The sequence below is a fragment of the Hermetia illucens genome, chromosome 3 (assembly GCF_905115235.1).
Source record: "Hermetia illucens chromosome 3, iHerIll2.2.curated.20191125, whole genome shotgun sequence".
NCBI lineage: Eukaryota > Metazoa > Arthropoda > Insecta > Diptera > Stratiomyidae > Hermetia > Hermetia illucens.
Genome location: NC_051851.1, coordinates 166,199,276 through 166,222,230, shown reverse-complemented (window position 1 = coordinate 166,222,230; position 22,955 = coordinate 166,199,276). Strand labels below are relative to the sequence as shown.

Sequence of the window (22,955 nt, the reverse complement as noted above, 5' to 3'; positions counted from 1 at the left end):
TTACAAAATTCCTCTGAGGACATAAAAAAATGCCTGTCACTATGAAATGTTGAAAACTTGTCCTTTTTATTAACAAATGACAAAATAGCAAAAGTTAAATTACTGAAATGAGTCGACATTTCCACAAATAATGTTCAAATTTCCGCAATGACGTTTCAGGAAAAACAAAGTCATGCCAATGTATTTTCAGAAAAATGTTCCATTCGTAGGTACGGGTAAGTATGTATGTCCAAAGGGATTGGAATTTTCAATTAAATGAAAATTATCTCTTCTGAAACATGAGAATTATGTAAATGGTTTTCTTTCTGGAGGCGTGTGTATGATGGTGACAGGTGCATATACAGATGGGAATTGAAGGATATGCTCCTGGGCAGAAAGCTTTGACTAATGAACTGGGAAGCAGGCAAAGAGCGCTTTTCCGCGTCAAACCAAAGCACATCTTTCTATAGTTCCAATCCAATGTTTGATAGGCCTAAAGCGAAAATAATCATCACACGCCAATAGCTATTATATGGCACTACGGGGCTCGCTACGCTCTCAAATCCATCAAATTTCTCAACTGAAAACTATCCTTGAACTTTCGTTCCCAATAAACTTTGAAATGGAAAAACCTCCTTTGGATGCTAACGACAAACATTAAATATAATGCAGATAAATTACCTCTTCGCCCTGGATGTTTTTCCATCGTCTCCATTTCGGTAAACCGGGTCGCCAATATTCCAGAACGTATGCCTCGGTGAATTCTTGTCCTTGACCCTTACCGAATCGTCCTTGTGTTCGTATCGCTGTTATAACATGAACTTGCAACAAATCAACCTGTAGATATTCGTTAAGGCCTCGATTCACCATATGCTTAGGACACCATGCACCGCCATTATTATCGATTTTCAATCTGCAAGTGGAACGAAAAAAAGAAGGATAATGAATTGGATGGATCATGTAGCTCCGCTGAGATAGCAAAAGGACGTGCATTTCGATGGGAACAATTTGTAAGAGTGGCTTTGGGAATATCTATGTAAATATTTTGTATTGAACGGGATAATAATCCATGTTTTCGTATCTACCGGATTAATATGTATCTATGGTTGTGGTTCTCCAGTGGGTCTAGGTTTAGATCGTTCGTGCAACCATTAATCGCTAGGTGGAAATAAATGCTGAGTTCCTCCCCCGGGGGATGGTTCACGATGATGCACATACAGTTGAATGCAATTCAATTAAATTTAGATATCTATACCCGTCAACATGCCAGAACTAGCTCCCCCGAGGACATCAAGGTTGTATAGAATTTGTTGGAAGGAAGCCAACACCCTGGGGTCATGGGCACAAAAAGCGGCTACCACCAAGCACGGATATGATTGATATAAACATTATGAAGCTAAATGAGTTGTTATTCTAGTGGGTTGGTTGCATTGGCTAATTAATATAGGAATCGAAGACATCTACGTGGGGGCTCGAATCACGAAGGAGTGATTATTTTTCATAAGTGTTGAGTCTGACAAACGGAATGACAGTTTGCTTTGCCTTGTGTGCAGGCATGATGATCAAGGAAAATCAGTTTGAAATTGGATTAATATACCAGTCTGGAAAAACAGCTATATAGGAGCTATAAAGTGCACTTTGTATATAAAAGCTGTGAAGGAACAGACGTAAGATTTTAGTGGACTGAGGGGCTCGAAACTCGACTCCCTCCTATACCTCTGGTCTCTGTCCTGACAGCAGCGTAACCGAAGCTGTTCCTAGGTTTTATTCGCCCCATTATATAAACCCACAAGCAGTGTCTTCTTCTCCTTCTTTTGCTTTTGTCCCGATCGGTAACGGGATCGACTCGTCTAGATCGAATATGCCAATTTTTCGGTCATAGGGTTCATCCGGGCGAAATTGGGAGCTTTTGAAGCAGCAGGGCTCAGAGGGCCAAAAAAAGTGAGAAAAAGTTTCTCTGACCTAGCTCTAACAGAATGATACGGACCTTGATCGGGGAGTCAAAAGTACCCCTCTTAATTCAGAATGTGCTGTGTTCGCCTGAGGTACCTTAGCGAGCAATATTGGTATAACCGTGCCACTGACTGAAAAGTAACATCGTTGAAAACAAGCAAGAATGGAAAAAAACGAATAAACAAGCGAGACTCAATTCTGAACTTAACCTGATACTGAAAATCATGAATCAACACCATGAGAAGCTAGGTGATCTGGTAGCAACATCAAGCCCAACTTTGACCCGTCGTGAATACCACTATTGACGAAGGACAGTGAATGGAAGGCAGAGACCAGCAAAACTACTTTGAGTAAAAAATAGTAAAAATAGTACTGTCAGAAAAAAGTCTCAGTGTCTCAGGAGTCAAGTGGCGCCTACACTATCTGCCAGAAGGTCTGAAGTCGGAAGCATCAAAGCCTTTGATGGCAAAGCTGAAGAAAGGGTAGTAGTAAAGATTAGCGTGCAAAAGGGGGTTTTCGAGGAAAAGCTAGCTCGATCCCAAGGACGGACAAGCCTCGGGTAGCTTAGGAGGCAAAAAAGAGTCAGAAGAATTTGAAGTTGAACTTTGGTATACGGATATTAACTGGCAATCTTACCGAAGCCGTATCTGGAACAGATATTCACTTCTAGGGAGCAAAGAAATCGGTGTATAATTCATCTTCGAAAATTGTGCTTGGAAGGACATTATCGAATAGACTAGAACCCGAAATTGGGAGTGGGATGGAATATCAATATATGCTTCTGATATATTTCATGGGCGGACATCTCTAAAGTTTATCTGCTCAGGACCGTAGGAATAGAAACAAGGGACCCTTTACACCTTACTATGGCCCAAAATAATGAACTCCGTAGGTAACGATGATGCTGATGATCCACGGCTTGGGCGGACCGGCTGGCAAACTGTATTTATTTGAACGATTGAGCTTTGTAAGTTAACACCCATCTAGTAAATTAGTTTAGTTTAGTGGGGGAAGCCGCAACTCCAAGTAGTCAGACTTTTGCTAGGCCCATTGAACTACCCCCGGAGATCGCCTATTCATCGGCTTCTCGCCGACGGCGTTCGTAGGCTTTAGCGAATCTGAGAATATTCTCCAGAGTCAGAGAATGCGCAGACTGCACTGAAGAAAAGCTTACCAAGGTATCTCCGTCTGAGGTCTGAGGAAGCCGGGCAGCACAATCCGAAGCGCAAGGCCGTCTCTTCTTCCTCCTCGCATTAGCTGTACATGACCAAAACAGCAGTGTCTCGTTAAAAGCCCCACTAGGGTTTTCATGAACCACTTCTTAAGGGATAAGATAAATGGGTTCTTTCACAAAGATTTTCGGCTGCTGGCAGAAGTTCAAATTTCTCCATTCGGCTGCGTGAACCCTTGCAATTTCCCCTTTCAGAGTAGACTCGACAGTACAAGGCCGGATGCCTAAAGCTGGTTCTGGTTCCACCATTGTAGATTCAGAACCTTGACGAGCCAGTCTGTTAGCCTCCTCATTACCAGCGATGCTTGAGTGCCCTGGCACCCACATCAGGAATGTTTCGTTCAGACGGCCAAGTTTCAACAGCATCTGATGACAACTCAACACCAACTGGGATAATATTTCGTGGCTGTGGAGTGCTGATCAGGCTGCCCAACTGTCGATTCGAATGTTGCGACCGTTAGTTCATGGAGTGCTGCCTCCGTGGATTTACCTTTCTGATAGGCATGTTGCCTACAGTAAACATCCATCTAACAAATGAGATCGTTCGTTCTTCTACCGTGTATAGCCTCAGAAAATGCGTTGTTTTGGGATTGTACTTTGAGCACGAGTTGTTTGAGCGAGTCAGTTGGTTTGCTGATTAAGGGGCATTTCCAATTACATAGACCTTCAAATACCATGACAAGATGGGGGACCCAAAAAGGTTATGTCTCAATGTCATCAGAGAATAGATGGGTGTTTCCGGTGTGGATGTGATCCATCGTGAATCTTCCATGCCTCATTGGGCACTAGGTCCGAGTCTTTCGGCTCCGTGTGCGGTTGAACTGTTCTTTTTTTAAGGTTTTGTGTAAACACAAAACCTTATTAAAATCGGTTTACTGTCTGTCTGTCTGTTCGTCTGTCTGTCTGTCTGTCTGTCACACGCATTTTTCTCGGAGACGGTTATAGCAATTGACACCAAATTTGGTAGAAAGGTGGGAACTTTGAACGCTCACTATAGGGCATGATCCTGCTAAATTTGGTGAAAATCGCACTATTACTAACGAAGTTATACTAGGTCGAAGCTGTCGCTCCTCCTCCTCCTTCAAGACTATGAATGTCAATATCACTTGAAAGTGGCTATTTTCACGTAATATATGCATATTTTACGTACTACATGCTAATGGGACAAATGCACAAATATCAAATATCTTCATGAAAGAAATACACAAAACCTTTCATACCTGAAGCGTCTAGCTTCCGGTTTCCCGACTTGTTTGTGTCTAAATTTGAAATTTCGCCTGAGAGGTAATAACTCGCAGCCTCCCTCGTACATTTGAACAAGTCAAGTAATTTTTTTTGTTATTGTGCAAAACGGGACTGGACAGCTGCACGCCGTTGCTGCCCTTTCGGTTCTCCGACAGGAACACGGACTTAGGTTCAATCTTCAAGCGCAGAAAAATTACGCTTTGCGGAGAGAGTCTAGGAGCAAAAATGAGCGCAAAAACACATTGCTCACGCTCTCTGTGAGCCATCAGATACAGATCCAGGTCCATTGCGCCTGTACAACGAAAAACCCAAGAAGGCGGACTCCAGAGAAAAATTAGATAAGAGTACTACCGAGATTCTGGAACCAATAGAATAGAAGATAACAATGAGATAAATTTCCAGCCTATTGAGAAGGGAAAAGGTGAACGAGTGTAATTTATACATACTAAGGATCAAGATGATCACCGAGTCATAAGCCAGTCCTTTGCCACATAAGGAGTAAGATAATCCGTCCAAATTAATCTCTACCATACAATAGTGTTTGCTGAAGGACCCTGTGTATACCAGTACCAGATCAGCAGTTCGCTAGAAGGAAATATGCAGATAACTTGGGACCCATCTTGCAAAAAGCAAGAGCTTTAGTAATTGTGGAATATAATACAAAGTTTCTGGTTCTTAGAGTTCCAGCTTGGAGATATCCAAGGACATGGAGGTGCGTAACCCTAGTTCTCCTTCCTCTTTCAAGTCAATATACAATTCCTCGAGGAGCTCCAAGAAGTGCTGATGAGCGCCCGAATAAAAGTTTTAAGGTTACACAGTGACATAGCATTCCTTTATAGTCAACAGACATGGAAGAATCCAACTGGGAACAAGTACTACCAGACACTATTGCAGGAAAATGAAACTAAGCATCAATCCAGCAACGACCACTATTAGCACATTTAATTCGGAAGCACAAGTTAAGTTATAAGTTATCAAAAAAGTTGACCGACGATTTCGTCAGGGCAGAGGAAACTCATTAGACGCTGCCTCACCTCTCACCTGGAATGGAGCAATTACCACCTGTCACTAGTTTTGGTGATGTTGCTTCCAAGGGAGAGGTGAGGCAGCGTCTGATTAGTTGCCTCTGCCCTGGACGAAACCGTCAGTCAACTATTTTGATATACTGCTATTGTGGGACCGATAATATTCATTGCTAATTTGAGAGGATAAAGTGAATCAAGTGCTAACTTCCGGAGACAAAATGAATGGAGCCGTACTTTAGGCGAGACAAAATAAATTGTAGCATGAATGTCAAAGAGCTGCTCAAATCCCGGGGGCTAGCTTTGGGGCAGTATTGATGGGGCGGGGAAAATTGCCTCACGGCGTCCCTAAAAGTACTCTCTAAGGTTGACTTCTATTTGCATGGATACTCAGATACAAACGCAGCAGAAAACCTCCAAAAGGTCTGAAAGTATCTTCGCGCTACAGTGGTGCCTTAGCTGGATGTTGTTTGACAAGGAGACAACATGACAATGCATTTTTACATTTCAGTAAGAGATTTGGGACTCGATTGAACAATGGGAGTGATTAAGACGGTATGGTCAGAACATTCAATTTAAATCAGTAAATGATACCGTGGTACGCAGACAGGTCCCTTACGGAGAGGAAGCACGTGCGGAACTCTTTGGGGTAAGGGAAAAATATAGTATTCTGAGTCAATTGGTAAATACATATATCAGCATATCTTAGGTAAATATATAGGGCATGGCCAGGTAGCATGCCTACCCCAATTTCCAAAGGATCTATAGGAGGAAAAACATTGCAACTGCAACCAACGGTCAGGCACGGAATTCCAACTAGGTAAACTGTAAACGGGTATAGAGGTACGTTGGCCAATTTAATAAGCTCGGCTTATACAAAAAAAGCTGATTCTGATTCTAGCGTTCCGGACCGTATTTGGTTAGAAGGCAATGAGTAGTCGTCATACTAGCAAGAAAACGAATTGAAAAGAGTCGCTTTTTGGATTAGAAATCTGTAAAATTGGGAAGGTATTCAGTCATGAAACTTAAGGAAAAGGAGCTGAAGAGAATCATACCGAGGAGAAGCCAATCGTACTGGGTGAGCCTACCCAGAATTGGATCTAAAATGGTTGTAGGAAAATATAAAGCTCGCGTGGGATTGTTTAGGCCTAACTAAGAGTGGTCTTCGAATTACAGTGAGTATACTCCCAGGTCACCATAGGCTACAATATCTCATATGTATAGAGAAAATTGACCCAGCTATAGCATGAACCAGAAAAATGGAAGACATGCTGTTCAACGTGTAAGAACTCATCCATAGAACCAGCGCATATATCAAGCAAATCAAATGATTGACACCATTAGGAACAGAAAAGCTGAAAATGAAACAGTCAAGACAACAACAAGTCAAGAAGCATCCCAGCATAATTTACAATAACTTTATGGGAATTTGGGAAGCCTAGGAATTTTCAAAACAAGCGTTCTATCCTAATTATCCTTGGAAACCTTGCGAAGTCAAGAGCCATATAAATACCGAGACAATGCCCAGCTTTGGAGTCCAGCAAGTGCTGTACTTTCATGGTAAGGCCATCCTAAAATTCTTGTCGGCTATAGAAGTTAATGACACAGTATAATTGAGATAGGGTATACCTACAGCCACCAAAAGGGCACAGTAGTCCTTCAGGATTAATAATAATAATACGTTGACGAAAATATTACTGCATTTCCTGTACCTTATTTCCAAATAGATGCACTTTCAAATGTTAGAGTCATTTTACTGATGTCCTCAGCAAGTTAGGATTTATTTCGTTCTTCGTTTCTTTTCTACAGCCTTGAAAGCGCAGAGAAAGAAGGCCCTCAACGTGAATACCTTTCTAAGGGACCTACTTCCATCGCCCATGCAAGGGACAAATATTTAATCGGCGCCATCCCATTTTAAGGTAGAAATACCGGTCCGGCTTGGCCTTCATAAAATTGGTGATCTGACGGTAGCTACATATATAAGTATAGCTTCAATGTCAGTTAATTTGGACGTTCCTTTCAATCAACCCCTAACCTCCACGTTATTACAAATAGCCCCCAAGTTGGCGTGCCTATTCCTGTATTAATTGTGGTTTTGATAAGCCAGATGGAGATAGTGCCTACCATTCTCAACTTGTTTTCGAGCTACACAGGCACTTGTTTCATCTTTATTGCTTATCTTATAACTTTAGCTATAAAGATAACTTTATTGGTTACACAATTTCACCCCATGAAGCAAGTGTTCTTTCGTCTCATTCCTGTTGAAGAAGCATCTGAGCTCTTATCCCCTTTTTTGGTATATATGACTACAAATTGTCAATGTTATGTTCGTGTTTGAACTTAGCCTTCACTAGGGGCTATCTGTCGAAAATCTCTGCAAATGCGGGCTTTTGGGACTAACTGCTGAAGAGTGTTTCCCGAAGCATATTTCCTTGTCTGTCTCTGAAATGGTAACTCTTTTAGTTCGCTTTTGTGATGCAGTAATAGAGAGTTAGTACAGAGCTTCAGCATAAACTAGGTTTCAAAGTAACGAGGCGGATTTGCTTCAACTCTTTGCAGTAAAGCTGCGGATCACGTCATCCGAAGAATTCCCATCGACAGAAAAAGGACACTACTAGTAAAATTACCCCAACCAGTAGCATATGGAGATAATATTACATCATGACACGCTCAATACCTAAAATCGAAGGAACTTTTCTAGATCTGGAGTAGGCAGCAAAGGAGATTGGGTTAAGGATGCAGGAGAAGAAAGAAAAATGTATGACCCAAAGAAGAAAGTCACCACCAACAACACAAAACATGTATACTTTGGAGTATACCTGCGAAAGGATGACGTAATAAGTTTACACCAGCGGGGACAAGGACAAAGGCAACCCAACACATCCATAATGACCAGGATTCGAATCCGAAGCAACTGGATCGAGGGGCTAGCTTGGACCATGACAAAACTATCGCATCTCATACTTGGCTGGATACAGGAGAGATTGGACTGGAAAGTTGTACGAAATAATTGACGTTCCTGCATCCTTCCTTGTAAATCTAGACAATTTACAGAGGACCCGTTGTGTCGAGCGTACAAATGATTCAAAATTTTTAATTATACGCTTAAGAATGAAGCTGGAGGGATACGACCCCAAGTAAAACCACGGAAAAGGTGAGAGGATACAACATATGACTACGGCAGGTCGTTCTAGAAATCCATTTGTCAAGAAGATGTGGTCAGCGAACTAAGATTTTTTGACGCAATGTATTCCGGGGGCCAAAGCTCGATTTGGAGTCATTGATGATGGTGCATGGATCTTTGGTTGTTTGCCGAGAATGAGAAAGGCATGGATGTGTGTACGTTTGAAATATACAGGCAGTAGGCTCTCCATATCTCATTTCTGTTTTGTCTCCTGATTTTAAACAAGTTCACAAGTTGGGTCATTCTCTTAATTTATTTTGGCTATACTAAACGTAGTCACTAACCCAGACAACTTTAGTCAGTTTTGGGAGTCCCGATGGTTGATTATTCTGATGTATTCAAGTTGTGGATTAATGGAATCAGCTTGGCAGTCATACTTTCTGTATCGGAAGTGTTGATTTGAAGTAGGAATACTTATTTTATTTACCCTAGCAGTTCTCTTTTTTTGGATCTTATTCAGGCTCGCTATCGACCAAACTTCTCGTAACTGCGCAGGGACCATTCCGAATACGATATTGTACTCTGAAGCCATGAGCTGCATAAGATATGTCCTTGACAATGTCCTACTTAATTGAAAATCGTCCGTCTGAAATAACCTGAAAGAAGGTATACCTCGGTCCAGTCTCAATACTAAGCGAGTTCCAGAACCTAAACCATGTTCAGCTCTTCAACGGAATCAAAGAGCATAGGTGATGATGAAAGCTTCCTTTACATCAACATTCAACATATTTTCACAAACAACATGGAAATAAACTTTTGTAACCTCGGGAGGAGACGCCTTGTCCACATGTTACCGGGCACAACAGGTGAAAAGCGGATACCGCGTATATCTAGATAGTTGCTGTTTCTGACTGAAATGCTTGTTTGGCGAAGATCCACCTTATCTGCAGACCAACTGATGAAAATCTTACACTTATGCAATGCCCACCACGAAGTGTGGGGAAGCAGCGACACTAATCGTAGAGGTGAGTACCTTCTCGAATTTATTCTTAACAATAAGTTAGAAATATACAACGTAGGGAACACTCCAACATTTGTGACCAGCACCAGACAAGAGGTACTAGATATAACTCTAGGAAATACCCTAATGAACGGGATGGTCAGGAATTGGAGGGTGTCGGATGAACCCTCAATGTGTGATCACAGGATAATCGATATTGAGGGTAACTCCGAAATAAAAAGAATAATAAGGAATCCCAAGAGAACGGATTGGGAATCCTACACAACGCACCTGAGCAACAACATTGCCCAACTTCAAGGGGGAGGTGACATCAGGAGCGAATTGGAATTAGAAACGGTAGTGGAAGACCTCAACACAATCGTCATTGACGCACATGAGGCCAGCTGTCCGGCCAAGACAGTCAAGTCATCAAGGGATGTACCATGGTGGAACAGGAACCTAGCCAGAATGAGAACGGAGGTACGAAAACTCTTTAACCGGGCAAAACAAACCGGGGACTGGCGGAGGTATAAAAATGCACTGACTGCATATAGCAACGCGATCAGCGAAGCGAAACGGAACAGCTTTAGGGAACTCTGTGAAGGGATTGAACAGATCACAGAAGCAACCAGGCTGTACAAGGCTGTAGCCAAAGACGGGGGAATATCCTCTGTCTGCTTGAAAAAGGAAGATGGGACATCCACCGAGAATGAGGAGGACAGGGTACACCTGCTTCTCAGAACTCATTTCCCGGGGTCCTACCCCTCGGCGGCAGGCAACAACAATCTGCCTGACACCCCAACAACGAATAAAAGGGGAAGGAAAGAGAGCTGGAAACTAGCAAAAGGGGTATGCTCAGAAGCTAGGCTAAGATGGGCAGTGGGAACTTTTCAACCAATGAAATCTCCCGGAGTAGATGGCATTTTCCCAGCACTTATCCAGAGAGGCCTAGGAATTATCTTAGAGTCTCTTCTGAGGGTGGTAAGGGGGAGCATAGCACTGAGTTACATAACAAGGGCATGGAGACGGGCAAAAGTGGTCTTTATTCCGAAAGCGGGTAAAAAGGATCCTTTTCACCCTAAATCTTTCAGACCAATCTGCCTAACATCGTTCGTACTCAAAACGGTGGAGAAGGTCATAGACAACAATATTAGAACTAACGTTCTAAAGTGTAACCCCTTACATCACTGTCAACACGCTTACCGGGCAGGAAGGTCAACTGAAACTGCTCTGTATCAGCTGACAGAGGTACTACGGGACGCCATAGAAACAAAAGAAATTGCACTGTGCGCGTTTTTGAATATCGAAGGAGCATTCGACAACACATCGCACACAGAGATACAGGATGCCCTGAGCCGCAAAGGAGTGGGAAACACCCTGGCACTCTGGATGGGCAAAATGCTAGAAAGCAGACAAATAGAGGTACAAACAGGTACAAATTCTATTATCATAAACACCACTCAAGGCTGACCACAGGGTGGAGTACTATCGCCGCTAATGTGGAGTATGGTAGTGGATGAACTCCTGGACGTGTTAACTAATACTGGAATACAAGTCCAGGGCTACGCGGGTGACATTGTTCTAGTCTGTAGGGGCAAATATGAAGATACCCGATGTGATAGAATCCAAACTGGATTATGGGTTACTAGTGCCTGGTGCAGGAAGGTGGGACTGCGGATCAACCCAACCAAAACCACCATAGTACCATTCACTAGGAAGCGTAAGCTGGGTCACCTGAAACCCATAACATTACATGATATGGAGGTGAAACGAGAAACAGAGGTCAAATATTTGGGAATCACGCTAGACCAAAAATTACTCTGGAAGACACATGTCGGGAACACTTGTCGAAAAGCCACGAGGGCTCTGATGACCTCCACATCCATAGCAGGAAAAAAATGGGGTTGCAGCCCGAAGATACTACTTTGGATATATACTGCAATAGTAAGGCCAATGATTACCTATGGAGCGGTAATCTGGGCAGAAAGAACCCAACTTAGCACACAAGCCAGGGAATTACATAAGCTCCAAAGGCTGGCTTGCGTGTGTATCAGTGGGGCAATGAGGACATGCCCAACGACATCCTTGGGGGTCCTTCTGGGATTAACCCCTCTCCATCTGCACATACAGATGCAGGCAAGGAGATCAATATTCAGGATGGCCGGGAATATAAGTGAGGCGGGGAGCTGCCTAAATCGAAGGAAGATTGATATTCTTTCTAGGCGGTATCCCGAATTACTGATACCGAGGGACAACATGACAACGAGGTTTCACTTCGATAAGAAGTTTGAAACACGTTGGAGTAACAAGGCAAACTGGGAGAGCGTGGCTGCGACATACGGCTTAAACCAGCAACTGATTACTTGGTACACTGACGGATCCCTCACAGCAGAGGGAGCGGGTGCCGGTGTCATTGGTCCAAGGAAAATGTACTTTGAGCCAATGGGCAGGTACACTAGCATATTCCAGGCGGAAATTTACGCCATAGACAAATGTGCCTCCTTTAATCTGCAAAGGAACTACAGGGGGCAAAACATAGCTATTCTCACCGGTAGCCAAGCAGCGATCAAGGCACTTAGGTCCAACCAGGTGAACTCTAAACTGGTATGGGAATGCCTTGAGAGACTGAATACACTCGGCTCGTCCAACAAAATCTAGATACTTTGGGTTCCATGCTGGGTTGGAAGGCAATGAGGCAGCGAATGAACTAGCTAAGAAGGGAGCAGGGATGCCTTTACACGGGCCAGAACCCTTCTGTGGAATCGGAAACGGTTTCATGGCTATGAATCTAAGAAACGAAGAAAAACGGTTGAGGGAATTATATTGGGCGGGCCTACCAGGGATGGAGCAGGCTCACTGGTCATTGTCGGCTGAACTATCACCTAGGGAAGGTAGGGATAGCTACGGACACTGCCTGCAGGTTCTGTAAAGAGGAGGACGAAACCTCTATGCACGTCCTGGGACAGTGTCCGGCACTTGTGCAAAGTAGGTCGATGCATCTGGGAGAGCACTTAATACCAGATGCAAAGCTGAGACTTCTGGAAGTGGGGAACATACTAAAGTTCCTAACGGTTACAGGCCTGCTTGAGATACTATGATCAACAGGTACACTATAACCACAATAGTTCTTCAAGGACGCGATGCGACTTTCCCTTAACAGAATAATAATAATATACAATGCAAAGTTGTTAGTCTAAGAAAAGGGAGTGGAGGGGCTTTGGCAAGTCGCTGAATAAAATTTAAAAATGTTGTCCCACTTTTAACTTGTAAGGTTTTGGATTGACACCGGAGGCACCATGAATTGGGGAGATTCGAAATTACCTCTAAGCGCTCATTTCGGAGACGTAGTGTTGGATTTGATCTATGGGGTCCGATTTGGTATCATCTACAGAAAATTTGATATGGCTTCTAGGGGATCTATAAAAGGATCTAGGGACTAGACCACCCTCCACTCCAGTTAGAGCTTTCATCCGACTACTCCAGGAGTTATTCTTTATTGCTTCAAGACGATCGATAACGAATTACAACAGCTTGCATTCCGGAGGGATGATTATTGACATAATTAAATTTCTCTGGAGTTTCTTGACTCCATCAGAATGAATTGGGTTTCTCCGTTGACATGTGGTATTCTCACTCATGTAATTCAAGACAAGAGCATCGAAGCCTTTAGTCATTGCGGCCGTTGGAACTATGGTAAGATAAGATGGGTTAGCATTGGGAGAGCGTTACACTGTTTTTTAATGCACAGTGAACGCTAAATTACTTGCAGTGTTCTATCCTAGCCTCCGGTCAAGCCATCTTTCCGATATCAAGTCCAGAGCATCTGTCGGCCGACATTTACAATAACGCTTGAGGAGTTATTTATGTTATTGAACGAAACCACCAAATCCTTGTTCTAATTACATTCCCACCTCCTTGTTATTATGCCCCGAGGGCAAAACTAGTGGGTTATTGAAAGCTTTATTGATAAATTCTGCCTCCTATCAGTCCATGGAGGAAGGGCTGCTTCCCATCCCGTTCATAACATTATCATCAAATTCCCATTCTCTCCGTCCTCATTTGTAATATTGTAATACAGCTCTGTGCGCTTCATGAAATTCGACAATACCAATAAATATATTATTCCTTTCGTTTGATATATCTGCTCAAATGTATGTACTTAAATATGTACATATGAAAATATACGAATTATTCACTATATATTTTCATCGTCATGGTTGTCATTTTCATGTCGAGAATATTATCAAAATACGCTTACCAAATAAGACCTATATTTCCCATTCCGCCCCGTATATATATATAGGATGTTGGGAAGGATATACGTGCGTCCTGTATATATCCTTCCACATATCCAATTCTATAGCATTTCCAGAGGCGGTACGACCGACATCCAACTGTGACACGCGGGAGCATTTTTGCACACAATCAGTCAGTTAGGAAATATAAAATATACATACACACTCTCCGCAAATATAAAATGTACAAACATACAGACGTTCATATGAAACATCCCCTGGCCTGGCAGTCCCTTCCTCGTTCCTGGGCTCGAATAACTTCTGGTTGTTGTACGGAATCGATATTTCAATCGTAATATAGCGCATATGCACGAAACTGTCAAATCGAATTATTAGTGGCTTGAATCGTAACATGCTACAACATTGAAACATCCAGCAATCCTTCAAGGATGGGAGTAGGGAAGGGAGAACAACAGAAAATTCAGTTAGATTAATTGCTTGCGGGGGTGGAGGGTGGGAAAGGAAGGAGCTTGGGAATTATATTTCAGGAACATGATTGACTTTTCATTTTCAACAAATCCATTCAATTGAATATACCCCAGTGACAGATAAGATACTGGTGGTGCTAAGGGCTCACATTCGATATCAGTTTCTTGGAGAAGTTGCAACAGATCTCGTATTTCTGAAGTGGAGATGATAGCATCCATAGAAATCTATGAAGACTGTAGTTGGCAAAATCGAAACAATTAGAGCATATCTAGTCAGGTATCCTGTTTCGGCTACAGTTACAAAGTCATACCTAGCATTGGTTGCGTATTGAATTCCGATGCTTGCCTCCTACTTGATTGCATGGGGTTGCTATCTGGCATTGGTGCTTTGTTTTAATGTGGTCCGAATCTTAGGTCACCCTTCAAGAAACCCTCCCTTTTAATTTGTATTCGAGGATCAATTCACTTGTCCACATTCCGAGAAAAAATTTCTCCCCCCCCCTTTTTGCACCTATCAGGGCCTCCCATAAACTCAACATACAAAGATGTTACTGACCCAACCATGGGAAAAAATTACTATGAGGAAGACACCCAGAACAAGAAACCAATTTGGAGGAAAAAAAGAGATAGGAACTTACGGTGCATGGTCTTGGAACCACAGGGCCGGCGGTTTTTTCGAGTGGTCAACCAGGCTCCTGTCCGTAATTGAATGAACCTGAACCATCTCTCGCAATAATCGGAGTAAAAATAATAGAGTTATCCGGATTCATAAAGGACAAACACAATGTACACTAGGCTACTTATAACACGACAAAATCAAGGTTTGAAGGACGAAAAAATGCCGCGAAGAAGGTAAACGTCACTCAGTGACTCTTCCTCAAAACCCGAATAGTGGTAAACTCCAAAAAAAGGAGTAAAAGTAGAGCGAACGATTGGTTTGGGTCCTCGCAGGATGCTAAAAGACAAAAAGACCCCTCAGCGGAGGAGGAAAGCCCAACTAAATAATCGAAATTGCGAAACAGCGGCACCAGCTTCAATAAACATAAGGTAAAGGTCCAAAAAGAAATCCCCGAAGCATGAACCAAGGCTGGTGTAAAGAAAAAGCTATACGCAAAAGATGATTCCGACCTGAATTGATCACCATCTCCAACAAGTTAGTAATAAAAACGTAAACGTGCTAGGGTAGCCTATGTTACCTGGCAAAATAGCTGAAAATTTTCCCGAGAAGGTGCAAACATCTTAAGAGGGAGGGGCTAAAGTACGGGCTAAAAAACAGGTTGCTGTTATATAATGGAACAACATTGACAAACATACGATGAAAAAGGATATCCGCGAGGACCTGGACTGAAAGTAGGCTGGAGAGTTCCAGAGAAGGGTTGACTGCTTCAGTTGTTTAGAACTTGGTCACTGGCGGTGATATGTATCAGTGAAAAGGTGTGAAAGATGTAGGCCAGGAAGGTTATACAGTCAAATAACGAGTTGCACGGGGAAAAAGGGCGTTGACTGTTGGAATGTTGCCGGCAGCAGTAAATGCCCACTATTTAGAAGAGGCTTGGACACAATGAAGAAATGATGTTTAGACAAATCAAATGGCAGGACATACTCACATAGACCATTTAGAAGAAGAGAGTGGAAGTAACAGTAATCGGCAAGCTTCATTGCAGCCATAACAACACAGCCTGGACCAAACATGTAACTGGCACCACCAAGTGCGACGATGGCACAATATGAGGAAATCCTCGGTATACTATTTCGGACGAAGGTCCTGGAGATTTGACGTGAGTATTTGCCATATAGGCGTAATCCCCCCTCTTCCGAAACGGGTTGATTTGGACACCACAATCAGAGACACATAGTGATTGGCACCGCAATACTGGCATATATGCATACCAGTAGATGCGCGGCCTATATAACGCCTTTGCCGTAATTAACGGGTATGGCACCCGAGTTGCAGGAGGTTTGTCCGCGATATAGACACATAACCACCATGAAACTTTCACAAGGAGACCAACCGGAAAAAATTGCGCCGAGAACATATCCTCCGAAATCTCCTGAGAAATATCCCGGTTCCCATAGTTCCAGATAACTTCTGATGAGTTTTCGTGGGGTGAATACTTCGCAGACTCGGGTCTAATCGTCCCCCTCGAGTATGTGGAGATCCCCTCTCCAGGGGATTATTAGTTGGGAATGTAGAAATATTGATAGGTATGCTATTAGAAGATAATGATGCCAGTGATACGGCTTAAAAAAAGGTAGCACAAATAATCAAACACATAACGAGAACATGCCATGCTGCCATGCCGAGGGGACGAATCCCCGCCACACTGTTGATAGAACGAAGAAATTGCCGCGTTGCGAGTTGCATGCATCCGAAAAAAGAAGGACCTACCAGGGATCTCAAGTTAGACCTGACTTCAGCGCGAAACGGGAAATATACGCCAACTTCCGAGGTAGACTTAAGTAGGCTATATTCATCAGTAAGCGGGAATACTTTACAGAACTTTGCGGAGAGGCCGACCTAAACCCCCGAGAAAAAGGGTTATGAATAAGATAAGGAGGAGAATACCACAGCTGATTTGCTCGCATCTTTTTCTCGATATAGTGAAGATGATATTTTCTCCTGACTGAGGAGGAACTTGTGGAAATTGGTACGAGGACCGGTGATAATAAAGTCCCTGATTTGGATGCCGTTCCCAATGGAGTCCTTAAACTCGGTTTTAAGACTGGACCCAACTAGGTTGTCAGTATGTTAGTGACCTACATGTTAGGAGTTTTCACCGCCCAGTGGAAGAGGGCAAAACTAGTTTACCTACTGCCCAATAAGCAACCGGAAGGCCCATCATCATACCGCTCGATTTTTCTTATAGGGATGACCTATCGGAATAGCATTTTGGTTTTTGTCAAGTTTATTCAATCATCGATACCATAGACACCATAGACATGGTTTTAAAGGTAACTCAATAAATCTTGTGTTGCATGTTAAAAATGCATTCAATTTAGACATCTGGGAATGAATAAAGACTTCATTGACTGAAACGAAAGGCCCTTATTTGGTAATGCTCCTCGGAAAGCCAGTTTGATAAGGAAGGAATGAAGGAATAGAAGTACATCGTCGTGGAAAAAATTCATAGTATTCAATGTTGAGTCCGCTGCTATGAAAAGTGATCTTAAATGGGATCATTGTGAGAGTGAGAGGAAGGAAGGAAGCTTACCCACCCCTCCGCCTAAATATGTGTTCATTCTAGACAGATGACATGGATGTTAATCCTATTGAATAATTCCTATAATTTTTAAAGGAGAAAATATATTTTTTTCCTTAAATCGCGAGCCAGAAAATTTGCAGGAAACGTTTGCATCACGACGCAGACTACGCAATCTCAACAGACCCCATTATTAGGAGATAACCTAGGTTTAACAGCTTTCCTCATCCTAATATGTTTATATCCAGAACCCTTTTAAGGTAGAAACCAATGAACTGAAAATTTTGTTTGAGATTTCAAAATAACAATTGTTAAGAGAATCCGTCTAATTTTATGATTTCATTATCTTGCAAGAATTCAGCTTTGTATCAATGAGCTCCTCCGAAATTATTACCTCTTATTGTCCTGTCTATTCCTATATCAGCTTCCTATTCCGATATAACTGACTCTACCTTCATCCTATGCAATATCCATTCTGTTCTCTATCATTCCACTCATGTCACGCATTCCTTTAGGATTATTTCGGTTAAAGCTTCCCTGTCATCTGTCTTACTAGTGAAACCAGAGTATGGTCGTGCTCTCTTTAAGTAGCTTCCTCAGGCAAGCTTTTTGTCTCTTATTACGTATTCCGAGGGTTCAGATCTTAGCTCATTTTGGTTTTAGTTTTTCATCAAAGGATATCATAAGTGCCAGGCCTGCTGCCCCAACATCAGCAACTCTGCAACCCAATCGTATCTTGACTTCTACGTGATGATCGCTGGGAGTTCATCCTAAACCGAAAATAACAGACGAAGAAGGATGCATGCGAGTTAATCCCTTGATAGAAACTGCGCCTCCAAGTTAAGAGTTGGTGTCGGGCTGACAATTCTACTGTCATCCCTATCCCTAGTGAGACACCCGTAGTTGAAATTCGGGACAGACTAAAGCAGAAACTTTCTGTCATATGCAGTCGGTTACCGCGGTATGGCGAAAGTCACTCCAGACGTGTCCAGAATGCAACATACGCAAGGAACCAGCGGAGCTTTTTCAGATCTCTCAACGAATCCCAACAGATCGTCTAGACAGTGCAGTTTCCGATAACGGAAGCGAAGGAATACTGGGGTGGACTTTGGGAGTTAGCCGCCCAGCATGCTGAGTGGATCATCGCCATGCCAAGGCGCCTGGCATGAATTTTGGGGATGTTATCGAAGGGGAAGTTCGACGAAAGAGTTCGAAGAACTGGAGGGGCCCAGGTCTGGATCGGTACAGAATTTATGGTACCAGTGTCACACAGCATAAATCAGGTCATGAATCGGTCGGAGGAATTCCCACTCTTCCTCATTGCGGGGATTACCTACTTTATCCCTAAGAAAGAGACGGTGCAGGACCCCGCAAACAAAAGACTGATTACTTGCTTACCAACCCTCTACAAATTCATAACGTCCAGTAGAAGGGTCAATGCGCACCTCGAGACCAACAACATTCTGTCCGAGGAGCAGAAGGCCACCGAGTTAGGTTAAGGGGTTGCAAAGACTCTCAAACTCATTATCGACTCCGTAGTTGTGGGGCAAACAACTAGAGACCGAAGGAATCTCTTTAGTTGCTATATCGATTATGTTAAGGCTTTGGATAGCGTCCTGCATACGTGGTCAATCGATGTCCTACATCTGTATTGCATTGATCCGAAACTAATGTCCGGTTTATCGATAAGAGCCGCAAGCAGTATTTGATAGTTCTGCTTGTATTGGGACTGGCAAGTTCTAAGTGATCGCCATACTGCACAGCCTAACGTACTGTTAGTTGACAAGCCGGATTACTCCGCGTATATAATTTATGTTGCTATCCCCCATAACAGCAGCGTCAAACAGAAATACGTGGCGAAGAAGGTGAAATATGAGCCACTGGCTCGAGAAATGAAAGAAATTTGGCGTCTCGAGCGGGTGGTTGTTGTTCCCATAATATTGTCAGTTACAGGTATTGCACCTAAATCCCTCACGGCTTCGCTTAATGTCCTGGGACTCTCAGACAGTCTGGGTCAAACTACGCAGAACTACACCATTCTGCATACGTGCTCCATGTTGCGGGGAGTTCTCGGCGGATTCTCCCAATGACCTACCACCGGCTACCACCACCAGCCCCCTTTAGTTTTTAAGTAGGTAGGATCGTCCGACACTAAATACTTGGCACTTAGTGCTAGTATTAGGTAAAATCCGGCATCTGCCGAGATTGTGACGATTCGGAAATAATAATTATATGTGAATGTGGTTCTCTTCAGATGGGACAACTCTCAACTAAATTGGTCACGAAATGATCGAATGCCGGCATCTGTCAGTCCTTATGAATGTCAGACCATACATGTGGGCAGCGAGATATAAAGTCATATCACCTCACGTTCATAGGGCACTTCGACTGGAGTAACGATATTGCGTTGAATTCGACCTGAAAATTAGGGGAGAGTAAACACAGAACCGATCTAAAACGAAGCCCCCATTATACCTTGATGGGCTGCAATAATAGGAGTTATTAGATGCCAGGAGGTCCTGTAGGGAAAGGCTAGATCGACGAACGCTCAAAAATATACTCGAACCAAAAGCAGCTATCGAAGAATTTACAATTCTTAAGACGGAAATGCCGGGGTCTTTTCTAGTTTCCAATTTTCAAGAGGACATACCATACTCAATATCGTTGAAGCTTCACTAAGTTGATTTCCTAAAGACTAAAAAATGGTGATATCACTGGAACTGTAATGACAATCTAATTATTATCCGCATGTACCGTGTATAACCCTTAACTTTTCTCAAAGTCAACTACAGAACCACTCCTTTATCCAGCATCTAGTATGAACTACCAATGAGGAAAACGAATATCACACTTTCTAGTTCCGATAAAATCCCCTATTTTCAAGTGAAATACAGAATCATTTGTAGTTCTCCTGATCCTTTTCCTACCTATGTCTTTACAAGCCCATATTTGGTTTTCTAGACGATTGGATTACTTCAATGTATTACTTCAGCAACACTTTTCCCTCAACGGCTACATATCCTGCTAGCATTCCTCAAGAATCCATCGACTTCGCTACAGTTTTTTGTTCTCCAGTGCCGAAATCCTTCCCCATCTGTCCACTCTCAATTCCGTCAAGGACACCCAATATCCCAGATGACTCCACCAGCAATCTAAATCGCCCAGAATGATGATGTATGGCGGAAGCCAGATTTTCGATTGGAGAAGAAAACAACTGGTTCCCGAAATAGAGTTTCTACGATACAAAGCACTTTTTTCGTAAGGAGCAAAATGTGTCTCAGCAGGGAAATAATTGGACTTCGAAAGTATTAATAAAAAAATTAATTTTAGTCTTCTTCAATTTTACTTTGCCTTAGGTTGGAATATGCTCATAGAATCCTTGTTTCCCAGGCGCTACTGTGGCATATGTCTCCGCATGTAGTACGACCGTCTAAGCCAGTTATCAGACGTATCCGGCTCATAAAAGCCGGCTTCAGGTTCAAATCAATAAAATCCTCTAATTCCCACATATCATGCCTCCCAAATTATCTTCTCGAAAAACTGCAACTTTTCACCCTCAAAATTGTGACTATTAGGAATAATAAATCTACGAAAGTAAACATTTCACGTTCCTTACAACAACCCTTCAGCTTTCTTATCACAATTCACCAACCTCCAAACACCAGCGGCATCAATATCAACTTTATTACATATCAACGACAACAATGCAACACGAACGTGACATGTCAAGAAATCTGAAAATTTATTGTCAATAGCATAACATAAAGATCATTACTAGATACTTTCCATGACATTAACATATTTGACGAGATACAGCGGAAGATTCCCTTTTCACTGGGGTGCCGCATCAGACGGTAAGCAGCTACGAGGGAATCACCACCACACTACTACCACTCATTGACGCCGCAAGAAGATTACAACACGGAAAAAGTATATCTCATGCTGCCGCTCCGTCATAGACAACTCATAAAAAAGCATGAAAGCCGAGCTATCCGGCACGTTAACGCAAGCCAAGGAGGATTGTATTGATTATCGTCAAGCACACCGTCTTTCGGGGGAGCCCCCCTGAAACGTCCAAATAAATACACCCGGAAAAGAGTGCCGGCAGTCTATAAACGCCACAAGAAAAAATCGATTTCGGCCACAGGGTCATAATCGAAAAACCCCCGATGGGAGACGTGAAACGTTATAGATGAAAATCAATCAGGAAATTCCGACCGGGACTTTAGGTAGTTGATGGGAGACGATGAGAAGGCACGGGGTACCGCAGGAGTTCACCCCTAGCCAGTTATTGGTGATTGGTGGTTGGCATGACTTCGGAGAAAAAAGACAAAATCTTTATGTTTAGTGAAATAATGCTAAATGATAATGACAATGGTTCAAAAGCTAGTGTATTGGCCCTTGGGGTTTGGATGACCTCAAGCGTTTTTTTGAGTATCAGTGGGAGTCGAAAGAAGTGGTTTGGATGTAAAAAAGGTGATGGGACAAATTCTGTTAATTCCGTCTCGCACTATACGATTTATTCCAAGAAATCCAAGAATCTGACTAGGAATTAACGAGATTGACATTTGAAATGGTTTCGGCAAGTCAAATGCTTTCAAAATGTGAACACCATAAAAAAATTGATAATATGAAGCTTTTCAATGCCCTTCGTTTCCATCAGTGGGGGTACAAATGGTTATCAATTGCCAATCCAAGTAGAAGTTATATGGATTAAGCTAGCGTAAGTGCTGTTGAGGACCATTGACAGCAGACACTATCAACAGTCGTTGAAAGGACTGTCAAATTCATATGTAGGCTTGAACTATGAAAAACCGCAGAAATAAGGGAGTCAAATGTGAGAAAATCAACACTTTGTTTCATGGGTATCGAAAAGTAACATGCATAGATGAAAGAAGATATATTTACAGCTCCTGAAAAACACTAATACCGCTCGTGAAAATCTACCATTTGGATGAACCCTTATCTAAATGCAGTCCTACAAAAAAAGTCTCAATCGGAACTTATATGTCGTTTACATGTTATTAGATGCAACGGCAAAACTTTGTCTTGGTGGGCCGGGACAACTAAATTCACTACTTTCGACCTTTCAACTTTATAATTGGCGGTAATCAAATCTGGGCGGGCTTTCAAAACATACTCCTTTGAATTGTCATTCCGGCGCCCAATGTGGGTCACCTACTTTATTATATAATTTGACTACAAACTTTAGATGATTACATGTAAAGGAAAAACAAATGTCAAAAAATTAATTTAAGGCGTAGGCTCTACGGGTATTTGAAAGTTCGCCTGTAGGGTCATAGTTTAATATTAGGGAAACCTTCCACGCATACTGTGTAAAGTGAAGCTGAACCTGAAAGTATCGAGTTTTTTTTCGACTCCAAATTAAAAGTCATCTGAAGAAAGGAAAAACGCGAAAACCTCGGCAGGATAAATCTGAAATATCATATAAGGAATTGTCTACAACATGTAGGTTCA

The 22,955-nt window shown here is 42.6% G+C and overlaps 1 protein-coding gene across 4 annotated transcripts in view; it reads right to left on the bottom strand.

Annotated features, from left to right (window-relative positions):
- LOC119652336 (epithelial discoidin domain-containing receptor 1) overlaps positions 1-22,955 on the bottom strand; it is a 781,389-nt gene that overhangs the window by 356,789 nt on the left and 401,645 nt on the right. For all 4 annotated transcript variants that reach the window (XM_038056350.1, XM_038056353.1, XM_038056352.1 and 1 more), the window contains exon 4: positions 661-892. In XM_038056350.1, coding sequence (XP_037912278.1) covers positions 661-892 — 232 coding nt within the window. The remainder of the gene's footprint in view (positions 1-660; positions 893-22,955) is intronic.